Here is a 21,748-nt window from a genome sequence, read left to right on the forward strand (position 1 = left end):
CGCAGAGAAGGGGCTCGGCGCGGGGGCGGGTGCACGCGGGAGGCTCGCTCAGACGCCCCCTCCCCCCACCATGGGGCACCGTGGTGGCACTTTGGCTTTACCTCCTGGAGCAGTTGTCGAGAAAAGTCCCGGAACTCGGTGCTGCTGCGGTTGAGAAGGGCCCCCGTCACGTTGCGGTTGAGGACCCTGACGGTGACTTGGAACACCCGGGCATCTGCAACAGCGGGGGACAGAGTAGCGGACGCTGGCCAGCAAACGTCACGTGTTTTGCTGGCACCGCTTCCCAGGAAGCCTCTTCTTTGGAGGGGACGTTTGTTGGAGGACAGAGAGAAGCTGCTGGATCGGGGAGCCGCGTTGGGGGACGTGATGTGAGGATGGTTTACTTCTGTGCTGGAGGACAGGAGCCGCCCGACACACACACACACACACACACACTTCTACACCAGGGCAGGGACGGGCGGGACAGGGGCAGAGGCGTGTCCTGCCACGGGAACCGGCTCTCAGCCGGCACACATAGGGTCTGAAGGCCCCTGCGATCATCCATCACCCCCCATGGCTGCCACTTTCCCAGCCCGATCACACGCACACAGCCAGCCAGCCAGGTCCTCACGCCGGACCCACCCGGGGCCCCAGCACTAACATGACCAATGCGCCCCATCCGCCCGGGGCCTTCCGGGTTTGTGCCCCGAAATTCCCACGTAAAAGCACACTCTGCCCCAGGCCAAGCAGCAGGGGCGGTCACCTGCGAGGGAGGCACCTGTTCTTCGGACACAAGAAAAGCTGGGGGAGTAAGGTGGGACTAGTGACACCCAGCTCTTCCTTTCCTGAGCGTAAAACCGAGGTCCACGGCCGAGCCCGCTGTGTCGCCGCGTGTCCGCTGACCTAGCAGCCTCTCCCCTCCCCAGCTAGCGGGCTCGGCTCGCAGGGGCCGTTTACCACTGCTGCGGGCACACACCACGAGGGCCCCAGAAATGTCACCCGTGTTGTGCGCCGTGCCACTCTGGACCCTCGCCCATCTTCAGGGGAAACAGGTGTCCCTGTGGCGTCAGCCTCGACCCTGCCCATGGCGCACCGCCTCCTGGAAGGTCAGTGCCCACCTGCGCCCGGGGAGTCTGCATTCTCCGCGAGAATGCCCACCACCTCCCAGTGGCTCCTGACGCGGCCGAACTAACTCAATAGAGCCTTTAAAGGGTGGAGGCCGATGTCATCAGAGGCCTGCTCGGTCCGACCCTCGTTCGCCCACCGCCACCGTCACTGGCGCTAAGCCCCGCACGGGACAGGCCCCCGCTGTGTCTTGCGTGCAGCTGTGTCCGTGTCAGGGAGCTTTACCGTCCCCGGCACCCACATCTGCAGCCAGCGGCCGGCCTAGGACACGGCTCCCGCCACCAACGTGACCGGGGCCTGCCCCACCCAGGGGCCGCCTGGCCGGGCCAGGGGGCATCAAGTCACGGGGTGGGGCGAGGTCGGTCCCCTGCAGAGCGCCCCCCCCCCCCCGGGCCACGCCAGCTGCTCTGTTGGAACTGAATCCCCAGCTCGTACCTATAACATGTTGGTTTAGGTGCAAGAAAACCCCTTCACGGCACCCGTGGAGCGGGCACCACGGTAGCTTTTCAGGTGCGTCGTGGGGGAAGCGAGGCAGCGCCATGAGGCTTTCGGGTGATGTGAGCTGCGGTTTGGGGGAGTCACAGACTCAGCCCCGAGAACTCGGTGCGCGGAAGTCTCTCAGCGCGTGCGAATCTCCACCCTTTCTGCTGTGTTACACTTTCCGCCCCGCTCTCTGCCTTCTCAGCCTTCCAACCTGAACGCGGGGCTCCCCGTGGACCCTCCTCACTGCAGGTGGGAGAGCGAGCCCCCCGGACGAGATGTGACGTAGGGGCGCGAGGGGAGACCACAGGTAGCAGGCGGAGCGCGCACGCGTGCCCTTACCGGTTCTGACGGCCAGCGTGGCGGTGACGTTGGCCCCGCACCCCTGGTAGCCGGTCCGCACCCCGTAGAGCTCTCCGGCCTCCAGCCCCGCCACCTCCAGGCTCCTCCCCGCGGTCCTGGCGCTCCGGAGGAGCTCCTCCCCCTTGTACACCTGCACGTGGAAAGTGCGGGGCCAGGGAGAATGTAAACGCCAAGACACCCGAAAGCTGCTGCTGGTGACGTTGAGGGTCATGTAGTCCCGGATGGGAGGGCAGTCTGTGGAAGAAGAGAACGAGGAAGATGAGGCGACACCAGAGAAGCGACGAAAAGGCGAAAAGCCAGCAGTGGGACTCCGTCAGGCCAAGATAAAACGCTTCTGCACAGCCAGGGGAACCATCAGCCCACAGGACGGGAGGAAATGTTCGCAAGTCACGTGTCCGAGAAGGGGCCAACATCCAAGGCGTAGCGAGGACGTCTACGACTCGGCAGCAAAAACGCCCCCCACAATCCAGTTAAAATGTGGGCAGGGGATCTCCGAAGAAGACGTCCGCACGGCCAACAGACGCAGGACAAGATGCTCAGCGTCACTGACCGTCGGGAAATGCAAATCAAAACCACATGCAGACACGAGCTCACGCCTGTCAGCGTGGCCAGTTATCAAAAGGACGAGAGAGAACGCGCTCGCCGACGCGGACGTGCGCCGCTGGTGGGGGTGTGGTGAGCCCACGGCGGAGACGGGATGCGGGTGCCTCAAAAAGTTAAACATAGATCTACCCCACGCTTCTGGGCGTGTATTCAAACCAAAGAAACCACACTTTCTGGGAGACACCGGCACCCGCCCCCCCCCCCATGTTCATTGCAGTGTTATTCACAAGAACCAACACAAAAGCAACCCAAGGGTTTGCACTGTGGCCACGATGGCGCGTCAGGGGATGAACTGTGTCCTCCCCAAATTCATCTCTTGGAGCCCTAACCCCCAGCACCTCCGAATGTGACTGTGTTCGGAGATCGGGTCTTTAAAGAGGTGATTTAAAGTGAGGCCGCGAGGGTGGCCCTACTCCCATCTGACCGGTGTCCCAATGGGAAGAGATCAGGACACAGACACACACAGAGGGACCACCAGGAGAGGACGGCGTCTGCACACCCAGGAGAGAGGCCTCAGGAGAAGCCAGCCCTGCCCACGCCTGGATCGGGGACTTCAGTCTCCTGGACTGGGAGCGAAGGGGTTTCTGTCGTTTAAGCCGCCCAGGCTGTGGTGCTCTGTTCGGGCTGCCTGAGCAGATGAACACACACGGGGCGTGCTGTTTCTGTGCTATGTTTATAAATGTGATCTCGACCCCGATTCACAGGGCCCGAGTGTTCTGATTCACTCGCTTGTGGTCATCTGCCCAAGGACCTCCGCCGGGATCGCTCATCACTCGGAAGCTATGGCCCGGAGGGAAGCCAGAGTCACGAGTCAGGCCGGGGCCCCTCGCGTGCCCCTGTCGAAATCCCCGCTTCAGGGAGCAGTACTCTAACATAACAACCAAGACCTGTTTTAATACTCAAACAGAAGTCAGTCTCTCTTTGGGAAATAGGAATTCTATAAGAAGTAGACGGCCCTTGGTCTAGTCACCATAATTTTTACATCAGAATTTGAGTTCTATAAAAAACAAGCCATGAAGGCTTTTTAAAAAATCTTTGAAAATCCAAAGTAAAGAAAAAATAATTAAAAAGTGTCTGACGTTCCCCCAAGCCCCTCACATAAGGATTCATAGGACACATGCTTTCCAATAGCATGACAAAGTCCTGTCTTTCTGGACAAATGCGTATGCCTCCTCTCAGTCAAACATAAACGCTGGTACAATTCAGCCTGTTTTGCCTTGGCTGCCAGGAGGCTCAGAATCAAGTTTCGTGCCCCACTCTTGTCCTTCGCCCAGCCTTGCCGTGTCCCGAAATCACAGAGCCCTGTGTGAGTGGGCTTCCCCACTGAGCCCCCACCGGGCCCCCGAGCAGGTGGATATGAACCACTGGACGCTCACGCCAGGTGAGCCCAGCCCTTCCTTCGCCGTCATTCTCGCCCACGATCGGTGCCCATCTCACTCCTCACTGTCCCTGGTGACTCTGCTAGGATGGGGGGTGGAGCGTACTTTGAAGAAGACGCACCTGTCTTTTTTACCGAATTGTCCAGTATTTTTCTGTGCGTTTGTCACGCAAACGGACAGGGACACAGTTTCACCTCCTTCCCGATGGCGTCTTTTGTGGCAAGAAAAGGAAGATGTGGTTTGGCCGAGGGGCGGCCAGGTCTCGGGGCCTGAGACTGTGGGTCTCACCCCCACCTCCCCGCCACTGGAACCCTGAAATCAAAAAGCCGCCCCTGCAGCCCAACCTTCCAACAACCACGGGGCGGTCAGTCTGCCCCTCAGCAACAAAGGGGTCGTGGGAAAAGCAAGGAAGGGCTACCACGCCTTCCCCCCCAAATCTGCTCAAAGCACAATGTTTCCACGTAGGCAGGCCACACAACTGTCCTGACAGCGCAGAGCCTGGAGCCTGCTTCGGATTCTGTGTCTCCCTCTCCCTGCTCCTCCCCTGCTTGGGCTCTTTGTCTCTCTCTAAAATAAACACACACTTAAAAAAAAGTTTTAATAAAATTTTTAAAAAATGAAAAAGGCTGTCGCTACATCTGTGAAATGACCTGATGAACGGGGCACAGGAAGAGTCTAGAAGGTACCGGGCTGGCCGGAGATTCAGTCACTCTTCAGTTAAGAGGCCGTCGGTCCCTAGGTCCCTGGGCCAAGAAGCTGCCGACCCGGCCGTTTTGAATGCTGTGAAACCTTCCGTGCTGCCGTGGGCCCAACGTTCCCGCCGCTGAGAGAGTCTGGGGGCCTGAGGAGCCTCCCCCTCCCCCGAGGGTAATGAACGCCACCACCAAGCACTCACGTGGCTCTTTCTCCCATCGAACACCCGGAGCTATTCGCACTTGTCCACGTTCAACCATTTTTGACCAACTACCGCGGTAACTTGGCGTGGTTCGACATTCATCGAACATCACTGCACGCTCAGCATCACCACCGACACTGATGGAAACGACGCTGAATTAAAGCCCACTGTCATGCCAGACACGCGCGCCCGAATGACCAAGCCAGCGTGGCCCGCGTCCAGGGACTTGGACCGTGGGGACGCTCACAGGGAGCTGTGAGCTCCCTCTCCCACGACACCGGTCATGCCGCCGTGCGAGCTGTCAGTGATGCGGGTACAGCCAGCATTTGCCGAGTGCCGTGGGCACCAGGCAGGTTTTCCCGTCTAGTCCTTCCAACAACGTTACATGATGGCTCTACTAGGATCCCATGCTACAGAGAACAAAACTGAGGCCCGGAAAGGTCAAGGAGGCAGTCAACGGCAACACTGTCCAACAAGTAACGACAAAGTTCTCTTGCTGTCTATCCCACCTGGGTGCTATACTGCATAGTGACCTCCCAGGACAGCAGGTCCTAATCCCCAGAACCTAGAAATGCCACCTTCTTTGGGAAAAGGGTCTTTGCAGGTGAGAGCAAGTTGAGGATCTCGAGATGAGATTATCCTGGATCACCAGGGCTGACGCCAAACGCTGTCACCAGACTCCCGTCCTCCAGGTCCGCCAGATGCGTGAGAGGGTCAGCGGCTGTGGTTTTAGGCACCTCGTCTGTGGCTCTTTGCCACAGCCATCCAGGAGGTGGCCTCTTCTTAAACCGCTTTCCAGGCCGCTGCCGGCTGGACAGTGCTGCTTACGGGAAGCTTCCTATATGCTTTGCTGCACATCTCACAGTCGAAGGCTGATCGCACCTCCCTAGGACAGACCCGGAGCCGTTTCAAATGGAAACGGTCCTTCTGCCCCCCTCCCTCTGTCTTCCCAATAACTTGGGTTCTTGTCCCTCACTAGCAGGACACCTTCCCACCGCCCTAGAGCTTTCCAACGCTCCTCTGAAAACGTGGCCCCAGAACGTAATGCCCAATTCTTGACTCTGCGTGATCCGAGGGTACCGCTGCCCTCACGTCTTCCGCATCCTATAGCCGTGAGCCAGATCCGGAACCTGACATTTGTCTCGGTGACACAGCAGATTCCCTGCGCCCCCGGGTCTGGAACCGTGTTTCTTCTGGGCAACCCTGACCCATCTCTGGAGAAGCAGATCAGGTTGGTACCGGGAACGCCCCCTTTCCCATGATCCCCCGGGGTCCACCTCTGTTCCTCTTTTCCCTCCAGCCTGCCAGCTTGCCACCTGAAAAGGTGTCACCCTGTGAAGGTGGAAATGCGGAGGACTCCGGCCCAGATGCTGAGCGCCCGGTTATCGGAAGCCTGGCCGCCAATGAGGAACGCTGGCGTCCGTGAACCTGAAAGGCTGCTTCTCGCCAGCCCCGGCCGCCTCTCCAGCCGGCAGCCCTGCGTTGGCCAGGCCACAGGTTGGCGAGACGTTTCTTCATGGAGCTGAACAGCTGTGAGGCGCCAGCGGGGAAGGAGACAGTGTGGGAGGGAGTTAGGGGGACCCTGAATACAGTTCCACCTGGTCCCGAAAACAGATCGTGTTCCCGCAAGAGAAGCAGGCACTGCGAGGTTATTTCTGATGGCTCTTGCTTTGTGCAAGAATCCGGCCGCCCATCGCGTCACTCACTGGATGACTAATTTCACAGGAACAGCATCGGGGATTCGTGCTGTATTTTCCACGGGTCTGTACTTCCAAACCATTCCAGTAGACTGCTCATTTATATCAGCGTCTAAATGGAAAACATATGCCGCTTCCCTGAGCGACGTGCAGTTGGGATTCACTCCGCCTTCCTGGTCTGGAAACGCCGCCTGTGTCTCTCCTGCCCTGCGAGAAGTGAGGTCAGGGCGGTGCCGAGTTTTTCCCACTTGTGTTTCGCTCTCGAGCGGCCCTTGATCTCGAGGGAATCTTGTCGCCCGTGGCGTCAAACAGCCTGGCAGAGTCCGGCTGACAGCATCCCTCACGGTGAGTGGGGTCTGCTGTCTTTTCAGGTTACTAGCCAGGGGATTTTCGGTGACCGTATTCCAACCTTCTGTGCTCGCCGAAGGACAGGATTCTCCCCCAGAGGCCACAGTACAGGAGACAGAGGATGGTCTGCGGGAGGCTCTGGGCGAGGCTTAGCGGGCACATTTGCGCGTGGAGGGTGGTGCTGATGTCGAATCAGACCCCAGAGTCAGGAAGCACAGCAGAGGAGCGTTTTGTGGCCGGAAATGAAGCTGGCAGGTGCATTTTTTTTTTTAACATCCGGGGACTTGAGGAATAGTCACCCCTAATAAACACTTGCTGAGTGCCTACTGTTTGCCAAGTACAGGGATGCACTGGCAGTGACCAGGAAACGAGCCTCCCGGCCCCGTGGGATTTCATCTGCCGCGAGACGGAACATTCCAGTGGGAGAGGACTGCACACCGCCCGCTCCTTGAGGGGTGCTGGGAACCAGCCCCCTCCCCAGCGGGGGCTCACAGCCTCTGCCCCTTACCCACAGCAGAGCGGGAAGAGTCAGTAAATAAAAATCTTCCATTATCACCCCAGTCCGGCTCTGCATCAGCAAAGAAAAATCCCACCGCCCTAGAGGGCTGGTCCACTCCTGACCCTACACACGGGGACACGGCCAGTGGGATGCCCCGTGGCGGCTCTGGGTCAGGAACAGATCATTCAAAATCGGAGAGGTGTCCTCCAGCCAGAACACTGCTAGGAAAGGTCACCTCGGGTGACGGACGGGGACCGGGTTGTCCGTGAGAACCAGCTTTGGGACCTTGTGCCAACGGTCACCTTCCTTTACCTGGACTTTCTCTTCTGAAAATGAGTGAGATAGGGGCAGGTGCCTCCTGGGGGCGCTCTACAGGTTAACCGAGGTGAGACCATAAGGAGCTTATTACAAAGCCAGGGTGAGTTAAGTGCTAAGCAGCTCTTGGCCGTGTTATTATTATGAGCAAAGGGAGGGACCTCACTGTGATGTTCCTTTAAAGGGGAAAGGGCATTGAATTATATTACCGATCAATTCATGCTCAGTGATGACAACACTCTCCTTAACCACTTCGCGGAGTCAGTGGAAGTTCTGGTCTGCAGAGCAGAATGTCGGGAGCAAACTAAGTGCCCCCCCATGAGGAAGATTGCCCAGAGCCTCATATCATTGCTGCGGAAGGTGATCACAGGGGTCCCCGCTTCTCCGCGGGGGGCACATCTCAAGAGCCCCAGCGGATGCCTGAGCCACGGATGGCACCGCACCCTCTCACATACTCTGTGCTCTCCTGCATACGTCCCTGTGATAAAACTCAACTTATAAGTCAGGCACGGGGAGAGATTAGCGACAGTAACAACAAAACAGAATCATAACAATATTCTGTAACGAAAGTTATGTGAACCCAGCCATCGGAAACCATACTCGTGAGGACCGGTTTGCGTCCTGGAAAACTCTACGTGACAGGATGGTGAGTGAGGGAAGCCAGGCACAAAACCGCACTGACGGCAGGATTTAAACAGCGCCAAAAACCCGGGAGTGACCAAGAAGACAGAATAGTTGCTGGGGCACCGACACCAGCGTTTGCCCTTCCTCTGTAGGTACAAGCTGTTAAAGTAACAAATCAGGTTCTGGGAGGAAGGACGGGACCACGTGTGGTGGCCAAGTCCAAAGCGAAGGTGCCAAGCCCGTCACAGCCCGTCCTGCACCCTCCTCTCCCGCCAGCCCCCGCCTGCAGTTCGTGCCCGGTCGCGAGGCCTGGTGTCGCCCGCCGACGTGTGTCCCCAGCGCGCCCGCTGTCCCCCGCCAGCCGCTGCTCCCGCGTACCCCGCTTTGCACCCTGCCCAGCTCAGTTACAGCGGGGTCAGCCGCTGCACATGGTGGGAAAGCCCACGGAACGGGGCTGGGCCCGCAGGTGTCCCCCTCACGTGGAGAACGTCTGAGCCACCTCAGGCCCAGGCTCCTTCGCTGTCTGTGCTCCTCCGTCCCGAGGGTCTATCCTCAAAGTCACCGCGTGTTCACCACGTGAACACGGCCTTGGCCATCTTAGTCCCGGGCCCACCCTGGTCTCAGCAGGGCCGGTGCCCTCATGCAGTCTTCCCAACGCCCCTGGAAACTTCCGCTGCATCTCATTGGCTAAGGTGAGTCATGGGCCACCCTACCTGCAAAGGAGGTAAGGAAATGTGGTCTTTGTGGCTGGGCACACATCCACACAAAGCTCACCCCAAGTGCCGTCACTAAGGAAGGAGAGACCGGGTTTGGGGTCTGCCACGACCCTTCTGGTCTATTCTCTGCCCAACAGCAGAGCATGCCTGAACACAGGTGCAGTCATATCGTCCCGTCTGCCGCTGAGCGCCTTCCAGAGTCTGGTCCGACTCCAAGGACAGACGGCAATGTCCTGCTTGCTCCTGAAGCCACAGGAACGGGACCTCACGTATCATGGAAGAAAGGGGCACCACCTGTGGAGTATGAAGGAGTCTTGCCAAAACAGGGTCAAACCTGAATCTGAATCCGATGGTGTGTCTACATCAGGGGTTCGTACCCTGGATGGGGATCATAGGCAGACATCAGGGCTCCAAGAATGTAGATGAGACAAAGAATCTTTATTTTTGCTAGCGTCTAATTAAAACGCAGCCTTTCCTGGGGCACCTGGGTGGCTCAATTGGTTAAGCATCTGATTTCGGCTCAGGTCACGATCTCGTGGTTCGTGAGTTCGAGCCCCGTGTCGGGCTCTGCGCTGACAGCTCAGAGCCTGGAGCCTGCTTTGGATTCTGTGTCTCCCTCTCTCTGCCCCTCCCCTGCTTGTGCTCTGTCTCTCTCTCTCTCAAAAATAAGTAAACATTTTTTAAATAAGATAAAATAAAATAATAAAAGATAAAATAAAATAAAATAAGATAAAATAAGATAAAATTAAATTAAATTAAGTTAAAATAAAATAAAATAAAATAAAATAAAATAAAATAAAATGTAGTCCTTCCTTCGGTCGAGGCTCTGGTACCCACAGAAACCACAGAAGCCGCCTACCTCAGGCACTTTTCTAGCATCCTCTGGGCTCCTCATTTCAACGGTTAAACTGCACGATTTAATCAGTACACGAGGCTGTGTATAGCTTCCCACTCAGTTTGGGTTCTCCCAGAAGCAGGACCTGAGACGAGGACTCCTAAGCAGCTACTTTGGGAAGCTGGAGCAGGAAAGTGGGGACACAGGGAAAGGAAGGTGACAGGGAAGTGTCTTCTACGGAGGCGGTTCCAGAATAGACAACCACCTGATTCCCCCGGGAATCTCCGAGACGAGAGGCCACAGGCATGCCCCTCCTGTGAAGGCTTCCGGTGGGGAGACAGAGCGGCCACGCCCAGCAATGGACAGGGGACCCAAGGGATGGGAGGGGACAGTGTGGCTTCGGACAGCTGTGTCACCATTCGGGGTCATAAGATTTTGATAACTGTGTCCCCGTATGGTCAGTTTGCCTCGTCATCTGTGCATTTGATGCACCTGGGCACATTTTGTGAAGGGATCCACTGGCCTCACCAAATGCTCAGGGATCTGGGCACCATTAAAGGGAGAACCAGCTGTGGTTTAGAAAATTCAGAGGAGGGGACAAGTAGTGGCAGCTCCTCCCGGATGCCACTCGGCAGATCCCAGCTTACGGGAAACTCAGCTGGGCAAAGGGACCAGAGAGGTGGACCCCAGAGAGGTGGAGGGGAAACCCCAGATAGTACCTCAAACAGACTGTTAAAAAATGATGGGGAGGATGATCGGGCATCAGAAATCTCAACAGACTGGATGTTTGATGATACTAAGGAACTCCTGTTTTGTTTTTGTTTTTTTAATGTTTATTTATTTTTGAGGGAGACAGCGAGTGAGCATAAGCAAGGGAGAGGCAGAGAGAGGGGGAGGGAGAGAGAGAATCCCAAGCATGCTCTGCACCATCAGCACAGAGCCTGATGTGGGGCTTGAACCCACACACTGTTAGATCATGTCCTGAGTTGAAATCAAGAGTCGAATGCTTAACTGACTGAGCCACCCAGGGGCCCCTTGTTTTGGTTTTTTAAAGGATGATATGAGATGGTATTTGGGTGTTTTTTAAAATCTCTCAGTCTTGGGGCACCGGGGTGATTCCATCGGTTGAGAGTCAGACTTTGGCTCAGGTCATGATCTCACGATTGGTGGGTTCGAGCCCCGTGTTGGGCTCTGTGCTGCCAGCTCGGAGCCTGGAACCTGCTTCGGATTCTGTGTCTCCCTCTCTCTCTGTTCCTCCCCTGCGTGCACTCTGTCTCTCTCAAAAATAAATAAGACATTTAAAAAAATTAAAAAACATCTCTTACTCTCATCTCCTAGAGATACATCCTGGAGCAGTGACAGATGAAGTGATATGGTGGAGAGGGTTCCGGATAATGGGGTGGGGGTGAGCGGCCGATGGGGACAGAGACGGAGCAGAAAGGGTCCCAGGGGAACAGCAGATTTTCATCATACTCCCCTCTGTGCTCGTACCTGTCTACAAGTTTCCAGAATAAAGACTGAAGAATCTGCATGGCCTTACCACACTGGCACAAGGTCCTGCCCCTTGTCCCCAACCCCTCCACTGCGCCCCATCCCCCCCACTTCCATGTTCCTGGACTCCACCGCGCATGCGCCTCTGCTGGGGCCTGGCCTCACCCTGTGTTTCCCTGAGTTTCCTGGAGCTGCTATAATGAATGAGCACAAACGTGGTCCTTACAACAAGAGAAATCCACTCCTAGGTTCTGAGGTCAGAAGTGTAAGATGCGGGGGTGGGCAGGACTGTGTTTTTCTGGAGAATCCAGGGGAATCTCCCTCGAACATCTCCTCTCCCTGGCTCTGCCCCCCTCTTATAAGGACCCTGTGGTGACTCTGCCCTTACAAATAATCCAAGATCGCCCCCCCAACCTCAAGACCCTTAGCTAATCCCATCTGCAAAGTCTCTTCTGCTGGGTAAGGGACAGGATCACAGGCCCTGGGTCAGGATGCAGACATCTTTGGGGTTTATCATTCAGTCACACATCCTCCTTGCCAGCTTACCCCCGACTGCACTCTGGTCTCTGCCTAAAGGTCACCTTGTCCAGGGGCCTTCCCTGGCCACAGCACCTGAGACTGCCCACCCCCCCCCCCACCCCCTGCAGGCCTCATCTCACCTGCCACTCTCCTTAGTCTCAGTAGCTGAACCACTTCCCCACCTTTGGTATTTGTCCACACCTGTGTCGTCTTCCCTACTGAAATGGGAGCCAAAAAAAAAAAATTAAAAAAAAAAATGGGGCGCCTGGGTGGCGTAGTCGGTTAAGCATCCGACTTCAGCCAGGTCACGATCTCGCGGTCCGTGAGTTCGAGCCCCGCGTCGGGCTCTGGGCTGATGGCTCAGAGCCTGGAGCCTGTTTCCGATTCTGTGTCTCCCTCTCTCTCTGCCCCTCCCCCGTTCATGCTCTGTTTCTCTCTGTCCCAAAAATAAATAAACGTTGAAAAAAAAATTTGAAATGGGAGCCAAGGCAGCAAGGGCTCTTGGGCACTGAAGGGTCCATTAGAAGAGTACCTGGCAAATAGCAAACACTCATTAGAGTATGTTGCACATGGGAATGGTTGGATGGATGGGTGGATGGATGGATGGATGGATGGATGGATGGTGGATGGATGGATGGATCAATGGATGGGTGGATGGGTGAGTGGATGGATAGATGGGTGGGTGGGTAGGTGAGTGGATGTATAGATGGGTGGGTGGATGGATGGATGGATGGATGAATGGATGGATGGATGAATAGATGGATGGATGAATGGATAGATGGTGGATGGTGGATGGATGGGTGAATGGGTGGATGGATGGATGGATGGATGGATGGATGGATGGATGGGTAGGTGAGTGGATGTATAGATGGGTGGATGTATGGATGAATGGATGGATGAATGGATGGATGGATGAATGGATGGATGGATGAATGGATGATGAATGGATGGATGGATGAAAGGATGTATGGATGAATGGATGGATGGATGGATGGATGGATGGGTGAATGGGTGGATGGATGGATGAATAGATGGATGGATGGATGGTTGAATGGATGGATGGATGGATGGATGGATGGATGGATGGATGGATGAATAGATGGATGGATGGATGGTTGAATGGATGGATGTGCTCAGGTGGTTGCTGCTGCCTGAGAGAAGTGCTTTGGGGCTGTGTCATCTCAAGGGTCATGAGTGATGGGGTCCCAGCCTCCTGCCCAAGGACAAACTTTGTACACGAGCAGTTTTCTGGACCAGGAAGGAGCCACTGCTTCCGGCATTCAGAAGGCACCTGCCACTCTCCCGTCGGCCAGTCTCATGGAACAGCGGCTCAGACGAGGATACCCACTCGATCCCAGAGCAGCCAGGACAAAGGGGGACAGAGCGAGGCCACTTCACATTCCACCCAAATCAGATGGGAAACACGGACCACCGAGTCGCCTGCAGAACACCCCACTCCCTCGGCCAAATGAGTGACTATTCGCTCTTGACCAATCACGGCTTCTCTCGGTGTTGGCGTCCGCCTCCCTCTAGACAAGACGTACGGAGAATGTCCAGCCTAGACCAAGCCCCCCTTCATTAGTCTCTCCCCACACTGTCCTCTAGTGGGCTCTCTCTGACCCCCTACGGGACGGCCCCGAGTCCCTTGCTCTGTGCCTTATCTCGCGGGCTGCAGTCGCAAACCCTGTGTGCACACTACAGGTGCCTTCCCTGGTCTGTGACCGAGGGCCCTGTCGGAGCGGACAACACAGGCTCTTCTATTGGCACGGCTCGGCTCGATCTTCAAGAACATCCGTGGATATCGAAGGGAGTAAAATGCAATCGCCGGAGTTTTCGGCGGCCTCCAGGCCCTGGCGCACCCCCCTTCGGGCGACCCTCGGTGTCACAGAAGCTGCGACGGCAAGAGCAGCCATCGCCCCGCAGCTGGGGAGCAGCAGGGGCAGCTGCCCCCTGCGGGCAGGAACATTCCACGGGGCTCAGCCTTCCGCTCACATGCCATCCACGGCTGCTTCCGGGCCACGAGGGCAGAGCTGAGCCGTTGAGACGGAAGCCACGTGGCCCGCAGCCCAAAACATTTACTGTGTGGCCCTTTCCAGAAAATGTTTGCCGACCCCTGACACAGACCCCTCCCACACACAAGAAGAAATACAGACAGTTTCTTCCAGAAACAAGGCCACCTCTGTGTGCTTCACCAAGTTCGGTTTTGCACAGTTGTCCTGGACGGGCCTCCCAAGGCAAGAGGGACGGTGAGGGAGCCGAGAGCTGACGGAACAGGTTGGGGTTCATCTGTTCTGGGATTTGCTGACCGGCACTGGGGTGTTAGGACCCTGGTCGGTGTGGGGGAGACACGGGGGGGAGGGCAGAGCGAGGGCGAAACCCTCCTGGAACCCACACTTTGGAGCTCGGAGTTTAAGCCCGGTTTGGGCCAGGATGAGCTGAATGCAGGTCGGACCACCCCCCACCTGCTGGACTGTCATCCCTGCAGCCCCGCCCCCCGCCACGGCCACCAAGGAGAGGAAAGGCAGCACCTTGCACCCGGATGTCGATCACTTCGTAGACGCGCTGCACGATGCTGTGCAGCGTCGCGGAGACGTTGGCCACGGGCACGGGCCACGGCAGGCCCAGCAGCAGCTGCGACACCGTGGTCGAGGGGTCCCCACTGGCCGACTGAAGGTGGTGGACGGAGGGGTGCAGCGGCTGCAAGGCACTGGTGACCTGTGGAGCCAGAGTCAGAGCGTCATCAGTGGACGGGCACCCCATCGGACAGACGGGGAGACTGAGGCCAGGAGGGGTGCAGACCAAATGTACACACACACACACACACACACACACACACACACCACGCTGCTGTGCAGAAAAGACCCTTTGCAACATTTCTACATCTGTCATCACCCCAGCAGACGTCCTGCAAACCAGACCCTAAATACTTTTATGACACGGTTGTCATGGCTCGAATGGTGTCCCTCTCAAAAACCCCGGTGTTGAAGTCCTAACCCCCAAACCTCGGAACGTGACCGTATCTGGAAATAGGGTCATTGCCGATGTGATTACTGATGACGAGGTCGTTGGGGTGGCCCTTTGTCCAGTTTGACCGGTGTCCCGGACACAGAGATGGACTCTGCAGGCCCGGGAGGGAGGGGCCTGGGACGGACCCTTCCCTCACGGTGCTCGGCAGGAGCCAGCCCTGCCCGCACCTCCGTGCCGGCCTCCCGGCCTCCAGAACGAGCGGGGGGACGCGTGTGCTGTGTGGGCCCTGCCGGTGTCACAGCCGCCCCACGGGAAACATCGGCCCCAGGCCCCCCAGCCCCACCCGTGCCCCGAATCAGGCGCGGAATCAGAGGGAGGGAACCCCCGGTCTCCTGTCGTGCGCGTCTGGGTCTCACTTTCTGCTTTGTTTTCGAGATGTCATGACCTCTTTCCTCAATTCGTACAAACTCGTCTTTCCCCATCCTCGTCTCTCCAGACCCCAAGATAGCGTTGACCCAAGAGGCGGTTTGGGGGGCGCTAGAGCCCGGGTCCCCGGAAGACCGGAAACACCCCTCACGGGGGCAGGGACACAGCTTGTAACGTGGGAGGTGGAACAGGGTGCCAGCTCCAGCCTCGCGGGAGTCCCTGCATCAGGGAGCCCGTGCTGGCCGCAGCCGGGAGCCCGCGGGAGGCAGGTCCCCCCGCAGGTGGTCACAGTGTGCCTGGAGGGGCAGCACCCGTTCATAAGAGAAAAGGGGTGACTCAGGACAACATTACTCCAAATGCCAACAACCACAGCTCACAACCTACGTCGTCAGCACCACCGTAAGCTCCTCACGTGTGCTTTTTAAACCTCAAACCCCGTCTCAGGTAGGATTATAATGATCCCTATTTAATGGAAGCATCTGGGGCACAGAGAGGTCAGGTAACTTGCCCAAGGTCACACAGCAATGAGTACCGTGTCGGGATTTGCCGGGAGGTCTGGCTTCTGAGCCACGTTTCGAACGGCCGACTGGCCAGCCCAGCCCGTCCACAGGCCACCAAGGGACAAAAATCACTTCCGGTTGGGACAGGCAAGGAGGCTTCCAGGTGAAGGCGACGGCTTGGAATGCCTGCCTCGCTGCTTTACCGGACGGCCCGGAGCAAGGGGAGTGTGGGCGCCATCTGTCTCAGGCCCCCCCCCCCCCACCGCCAGCTGGTCTCAACATCGAAGAGGGACTCAACTCTGACACTGACCCCGTGACTCCCAGTCGCAGGAGGGGTGTAGCCTAGGCCCCCAGGTGGATGTCTCCGTAGCAGCCACGGCCCGCGCCACGAGGGGGTGCCTTTCAACGGGCCCCCCTCGGAACACCGCCCCGTGCGCATTTTATTGCACACGATTCATACGTCTTGCAAGCTGCTCTTTTTTAGTTAAGAATTCACACTGGGGGACGCCTGGGGGGCTCAGTCAGTTGAGCGTCCGACTTCGGCTCAGCTCACGATCTCGCGGCTCGTGGGTTCGAGCCCCGCGTCGGGCCCTGTGCTGGCAGCTCGGAGCCTGGAGCCTGCTTGGGATTCTGGGTCTCCCTCTCTCTCTGCCCCTCCCCCGCTCTCACTGTGTCTTTGTCTCTCTCAAAAATAAATACACGTTAAAAAAAAACAAACTTAAGAATTCACATTCGGTCCTGAGCCAGCCATTCCGGGGTCACCGGCGGGACCTTCCGCGACCCTCGGTTCCCACCCAGTGTCTCCACCTGTGTCAGCCCCAGCCGCCTGCCCTGGAAAGGAGCCCCGACCGGGCTCTCTGTGCCCCCACCTACCATGGAGTACAGAAGCCGCATGTGATTCAGCAGCCTGGGGTCCACCTCCTCCAGCTCCTTGAAGGCCATTTTCACCAGGACGGTCACGTCGTACCAGAAGGTCACCGGGTCCCTCTCTGGAGCTGCGTGAGGGCACACGCCGGTGAGCCGCAGGCCTGGGGGCAGGCCGGGGCCAACGGAGCCCCAGAGAAAGAACTCTGCTGCCAGGGACAGTGTGGGACGCTTTCCCCACCTGCTGAGCTCACTTCTCTTACGTTGTAATATACGTAATCCTACACGTATACTACGGAGATTATTATTACACACAACGTGCGCTAGGTATGCTGTATGTAGTATGTGATATTTACGCTCATGTATGCAGTGTAACAGCATAATCCACACACACTGATACTATTTTATACTATGTATACCTGTTACCACATAACCACACGAAGACAGTACATATTCTACTGATACTATGACATACGTTACATATGACACGTACGTATTATTTATATATGTTTCCCTAGTTCTGAACCTTGACCAGCCCGTTCCCCTGGGGGCAGCCTACGGTCGAGAGCAGAGCTTTCCAGATCCGACAGGTGCGTGCTGAGGGCCGGGCCACACACCCGCGAAACCAGTGCTCCGACAGCGTCCTGGGTCCCTGGGGTGCTGTGGGAGCCACCTGCCACCAGCCTTACGCCTCTGCACCGTGACGCAGCCCAGCTGCCGGCGAGTACCGTCCCGAGACCCTGGGCTGCCTCGGGCACACTCGGGAGATCGGGGTCACTGCTCTTGCGGGAATATCCCCCCTCCCCGGGGCGCCTGTGAGCTCTCCCCGCCTGAGACTTCAGCGGCCGGATTTGGACAAAGACACTGCCGAGGAGCAGAACGTGTCCCGTGCACAGGGCTGCGGGCTCCCTGTAAAGCCGGAGCTGCGGCTGCTAGAAACCCACGCTGCTCCAACCTCACCCAGACCAGAGCTTCGACCCTACCTCGGGGAGCGGGAGCCACACAGTGGTGGCCCCGGGGGGAGACGCAGCACTTCTGAAGCCCAGGGCAGTCTGTGTCCAGCGTGCACGGCGAGGTGGGTGCTTCTGGCCCCACCGCGGGGCAGACCCCGGGTCTCGAGGCAAACTCCCTGGACCGATTCAGGGCTGGAGGGAAAGTGATCCACCATCAGTCATGTTGGCAGTGGGCACGGCGTCCGGGCACCTCGGGCACCGGATTCGACCTGCGGTTCCCGGAGACGCACAGCGTGACCCACTCGAGGGCCATGTCCTGGGCTGGGCATCGCCTCACCACATCCTGCAGAGCCACCACCGAGGGCCGCTCGCTCTGACTTTATCATAGTCTAACCATCTTTCCCGGAAGGAGGACACTGCCAACTGGCACCCTGGGGGTCTCCTTTCTAGGCCAAGTGCAGGGGCTGCACCGCCCCCCTAGAGGCCCCCTTGCTGCTCTGTGTCCCAGTGGCTCACGCACGCACTCACTCACTCAACATTTACTGAGCAACTACTATGTGCCGGGCATGTGCTAGGTGCCCAGGATCCAGCAGTGGGCCGGAGGCCAAGTCCCCACCTTCAGGACACTGGGATTCCAGGGGGCGGAGGCCAGTACGCACATAGACCTGTGGAAACTCGGCCCAGGAGTAGAGGAGACACGCTGGGCCTTTGAAGACTGAGACGTGGTGAAACTATTGGAGAATCTGTGGGATCGAGGGGACTGACCAGGAGTCAAGGTGCTGGTGCTCAGGATGATAGAAAACTCAAGAGCAGGGCGGAGAACCTGACCCCAGTGGAGAGCCAGGGCGCTGCCCTCAAGGGAGGCGCTGTGCTGGGACACTCCTGTGGCAGGACCCGCCACAGCTCACGGGGCCGCACACCAGAAGTGCAGCTGGGGACCAAGGAGGCTGGGGGGCGGCAGGGAGGGGCACAAGGAAGGTGCGACCCCGGTGCAGGTGTCTGAGGAGAGGCCCGTGTGATCACAGCCTTCCTGTCTCCCACCCCGGGGATGAGGGCTCCAGCCACCTTGCTGTCACACAGGCCCACCCGGCTCTGCCCGGATTCATCTAAGGCCCTTAACCCCGCCGGGCCTTTGGAAGTGCAGCTCTGGGCCCTCTGGGCTCCAGGGAGAGCAGAGAAGGCCAGCGGGTAACCAGGCTCTGCAAAGGGGAAGGTTAGCCCCTGGGAGACGCGTGGGGTCCCACGTGGAAGGGAAGCCGGAGGGGCTGCAGTCCCAGGAACAGCCCTCGGGACCCCCCCGCAGTCTCCGCAGGATGCTCCACGGACAGAAGGGAGGTGGCGGCCCCTCCTTGCGTGGGAGCCCATCACCCTGGGTGGCTGTGCCAGCCAAGGAGGGGAAGAGAAAGCCAAAACTGCCCAGAGGAGAGTCTGTGTTGGCTCTTCTCACGGAGCCAGGCCGCCGCCTGCTGCCGGACCCACGCTGTTGAGCAAGGGCTCGAAGTTCGCTCTCAACACCATTTTCCTTTCCACGCTGTCCCTGGCTCCCTCGCCACTTCCCAGGCTCCGGGTGGCTGTTCTGATGTCTAAAGTCCCGGAGGCACTGCCACGCCGGGTCTGGCTTTGGGGGCACGGAGGGTGGGTCCGTGGCACAGCCTGAGGTCCTCGCTGGGGTGGGAACAACAGCATCCCTGCAGCGCCACCGTTCAAGGACCTCAAGTCCATTGTTTTCTGTCCCATCGTAAAAACTAATGCTCTCAAGGCTAAGGAGACAGGAGATTAAATGTAAGCTAAGCTCCCGGGACAGAAAAATGACATCAGGTTAAAAAAACAAAACCCAGGGCGCCTGGGTGGCTCAGTCGGTTGGGCGTCCGACTTCGGCTCAGGTCATGATCTCGCAGCTCGAGAGTTCGAGCCCCGCGTCCGGCTCTGTGCTGACAGCTCGGAGCCTGGAGCCTGCTTCGGATTCTGTGTCTCCCTCTCTCTCTGTTCCTCTTCTGCTGTGCTCTGTCTCTCTGTCTCTCAAAAATAATGTAAAAAAAATATAAAAATAATTTAAATAAAGGAAAATCCGGGGTGCCTGGGTGGCTCAGTCAGTTAAGCATCCGACTTTGGCTCAGGTTACAATCTCACGGTTTGTGGGTTCGAGCCCCGCGTCGGGTTCTGTGTCTGGAACCTGCTTCAGACTCTGTGTCTCCCTCTCTCTCTCTGCCCCTCCCCCGCTTGTGCTCTGTCTCTGTCTCTCCCTCTCTCAAAAATAAATAAACGTTAAAAATTTTTTTTTAAAAAAAAGCAAAATCCAAAAACAGCGTGACGTTGAATTAACAGCGATGCTCAGTGTCGGTTCCTGCGTTGGGACAAATGCACCATGGTAACGAAAGACGCTACCATCAGGGGAGCTGGGGCGGCTGTGTGGGATCTGTCTACTGTCTTGCCACCCTCTCTGTAAATCTGCAGCTATCCTAAACTAAGAGGTTTATTTATGTGGAAAGAAAATAGGGGCCACCAAGAAAAACCGGCTCCCCAAAATGGCTGCCTGATCTCAACAGAAGTGATTTCAAGTTGAAGTCCATCTTAAATGGGCTGCCGCTGCCCCCCACCCCACCCCCCGTCCTCAGAGCTGAGAGCCCAAGAGAACACTCAACAATTCCAACTTGGGGGAAAGTCAAAAATTTGCTTCTCCTTCCACTAACTCAACACAAACAATGAAACAGGACGGTCCAGTGCCTGGCAACCCGGGGTTAGTTACAGTTCAACGAGCCAGCCCGGAGCTTTCCGTCTGGGCAGCGGCACTGAAGCTCTCCCCAGGGCTCGGAATCCGATCAGCTCTGGAATAATCGTCCCGCCCGGCCTCCTTCCTCGGAGACCTCCTTCCCCAAAGGGGTCCTGGTCGTCAGCCTGGGGAGGCTCCCGGCCCCCTGGGGTCCTGGGCTTTCCCGCGAGCCTGCGGGAACCGGGGCCGTCTCTGCAGTTGGCGAGCATCGGTGGAGACGCTCCCAGGAATTCATCATGAGTGAGTCACGCATCGGTCCACAGCACTGTTTGTAGCATATGATACTCATCACGGCGTTCTTTATAATAAAGAGCTGGAAACCACGAGACGTGGAGTGGCAGGGGCTTGCTTAGTAAGTGCTGATACATCCATCCATATGAGGCAATGCCATGTGGCCATTAAGTCATGCTGCAGCATAATATTTATTGACAGGACAGATGTTCCAGATACATTGCTAAGCGGGAAGAGCACAGTACGAAAAGTCTCGGCCAGGGTGACCATGCTTTTCTAGAATGTCTGCCCCGAATGAAGACTCCAAGAGAATATTGACGGTGGTCATTTGTGGGCAGTGGGCTAATGCTAATTTCTCTTTGTTCTTTTCTGTTTCCAGATTTTCTGCGCGGCTCGTGTATTCACTGTCGTAATTGTGTTAACAATTGCATTGAAGTAAAATCACGCGGGACTTATCGTTGCCTCCCCGGTGCTGGACTTAAAAGAAACAACGGGAAAACTCGTGTAGACTGAAGGGAACATCACCCATGTACTCTACCTGCCTTCCCTTTCTAGATGGTTGGGTGCTGGGTGGGAGGGGACAGAAGCAGGCAGGTCTGAGGTTTCGCCGCGGCCTAGGGGTAGGACTCCCAGCCCTTTGCGAAGATACAAGTCAGCCCGCACTCGGAGGGAAGTACCTTCTGCCCGCGTGTCCTCCCCAAATCCCCAGGCTGCCCTCCCCCCCACGCCCCCCAGCTAACACAGGCACTGGCCCTGCCTTGTTCTGTGCAAATAACCAGGGGGGCTCCCGGGTCACTTAGACTTGTTCTGAAGAACCAGCCTGTCACCAGGCACCTCTGGACCAACTTTGATCCAAGGAGCCGAGCAAGCGTGGAGAAGGTCACGATGCTCACACAGCCAGCTGCGGGGTGGCACCAGGCCCTGGCACCACACAGGGGCCTTCCTGGGGAAGAGGCCCGAGCTCAGCATCCGCCCCCCCCCACCTGCACCTGCCATATTGACCCCCCCCCCCACCACCACGGCCCCTTCCTCCAATCTAACGGGGGGGTGGGGAGCCCAAAGCCCAAGTCCATGCCACCTTGGTCAAGTCACCTGCCTCCCCCGTCTGTGACTCCTTCTGCATAAAGGCAATGCTCCTGGCCATTGGTGACCAGGAATCTGCCCGGCTG

General features: G+C 57.5%; 1 protein-coding gene across 1 annotated transcript in view; it reads right to left on the reverse strand.

Moving 5' to 3' along the window:
• UMODL1 (uromodulin like 1) overlaps positions 1–21,748 on the reverse strand; it is a 65,670-nt gene that overhangs the window by 36,582 nt on the left and 7,340 nt on the right. The window contains exons 3-8 of the mRNA XM_043595966.1: positions 17,609–17,770; positions 16,635–16,756; positions 14,331–14,583; positions 10,387–10,516; positions 1,927–2,255; positions 102–214 (exon numbers count right to left, since the gene is read on the reverse strand). Of these exons, the coding sequence (XP_043451901.1) occupies positions 102–214; positions 1,927–2,255; positions 10,387–10,516; positions 14,331–14,583; positions 16,635–16,756; positions 17,609–17,770 (1,109 nt within the window). The remainder of the gene's footprint in view (positions 1–101; positions 215–1,926; positions 2,256–10,386; positions 10,517–14,330; positions 14,584–16,634; positions 16,757–17,608; positions 17,771–21,748) is intronic.

This window comes from Prionailurus bengalensis, chromosome C2, assembly GCF_016509475.1.
Source record: "Prionailurus bengalensis isolate Pbe53 chromosome C2, Fcat_Pben_1.1_paternal_pri, whole genome shotgun sequence".
Lineage (NCBI taxonomy): Eukaryota > Metazoa > Chordata > Mammalia > Carnivora > Felidae > Prionailurus > Prionailurus bengalensis.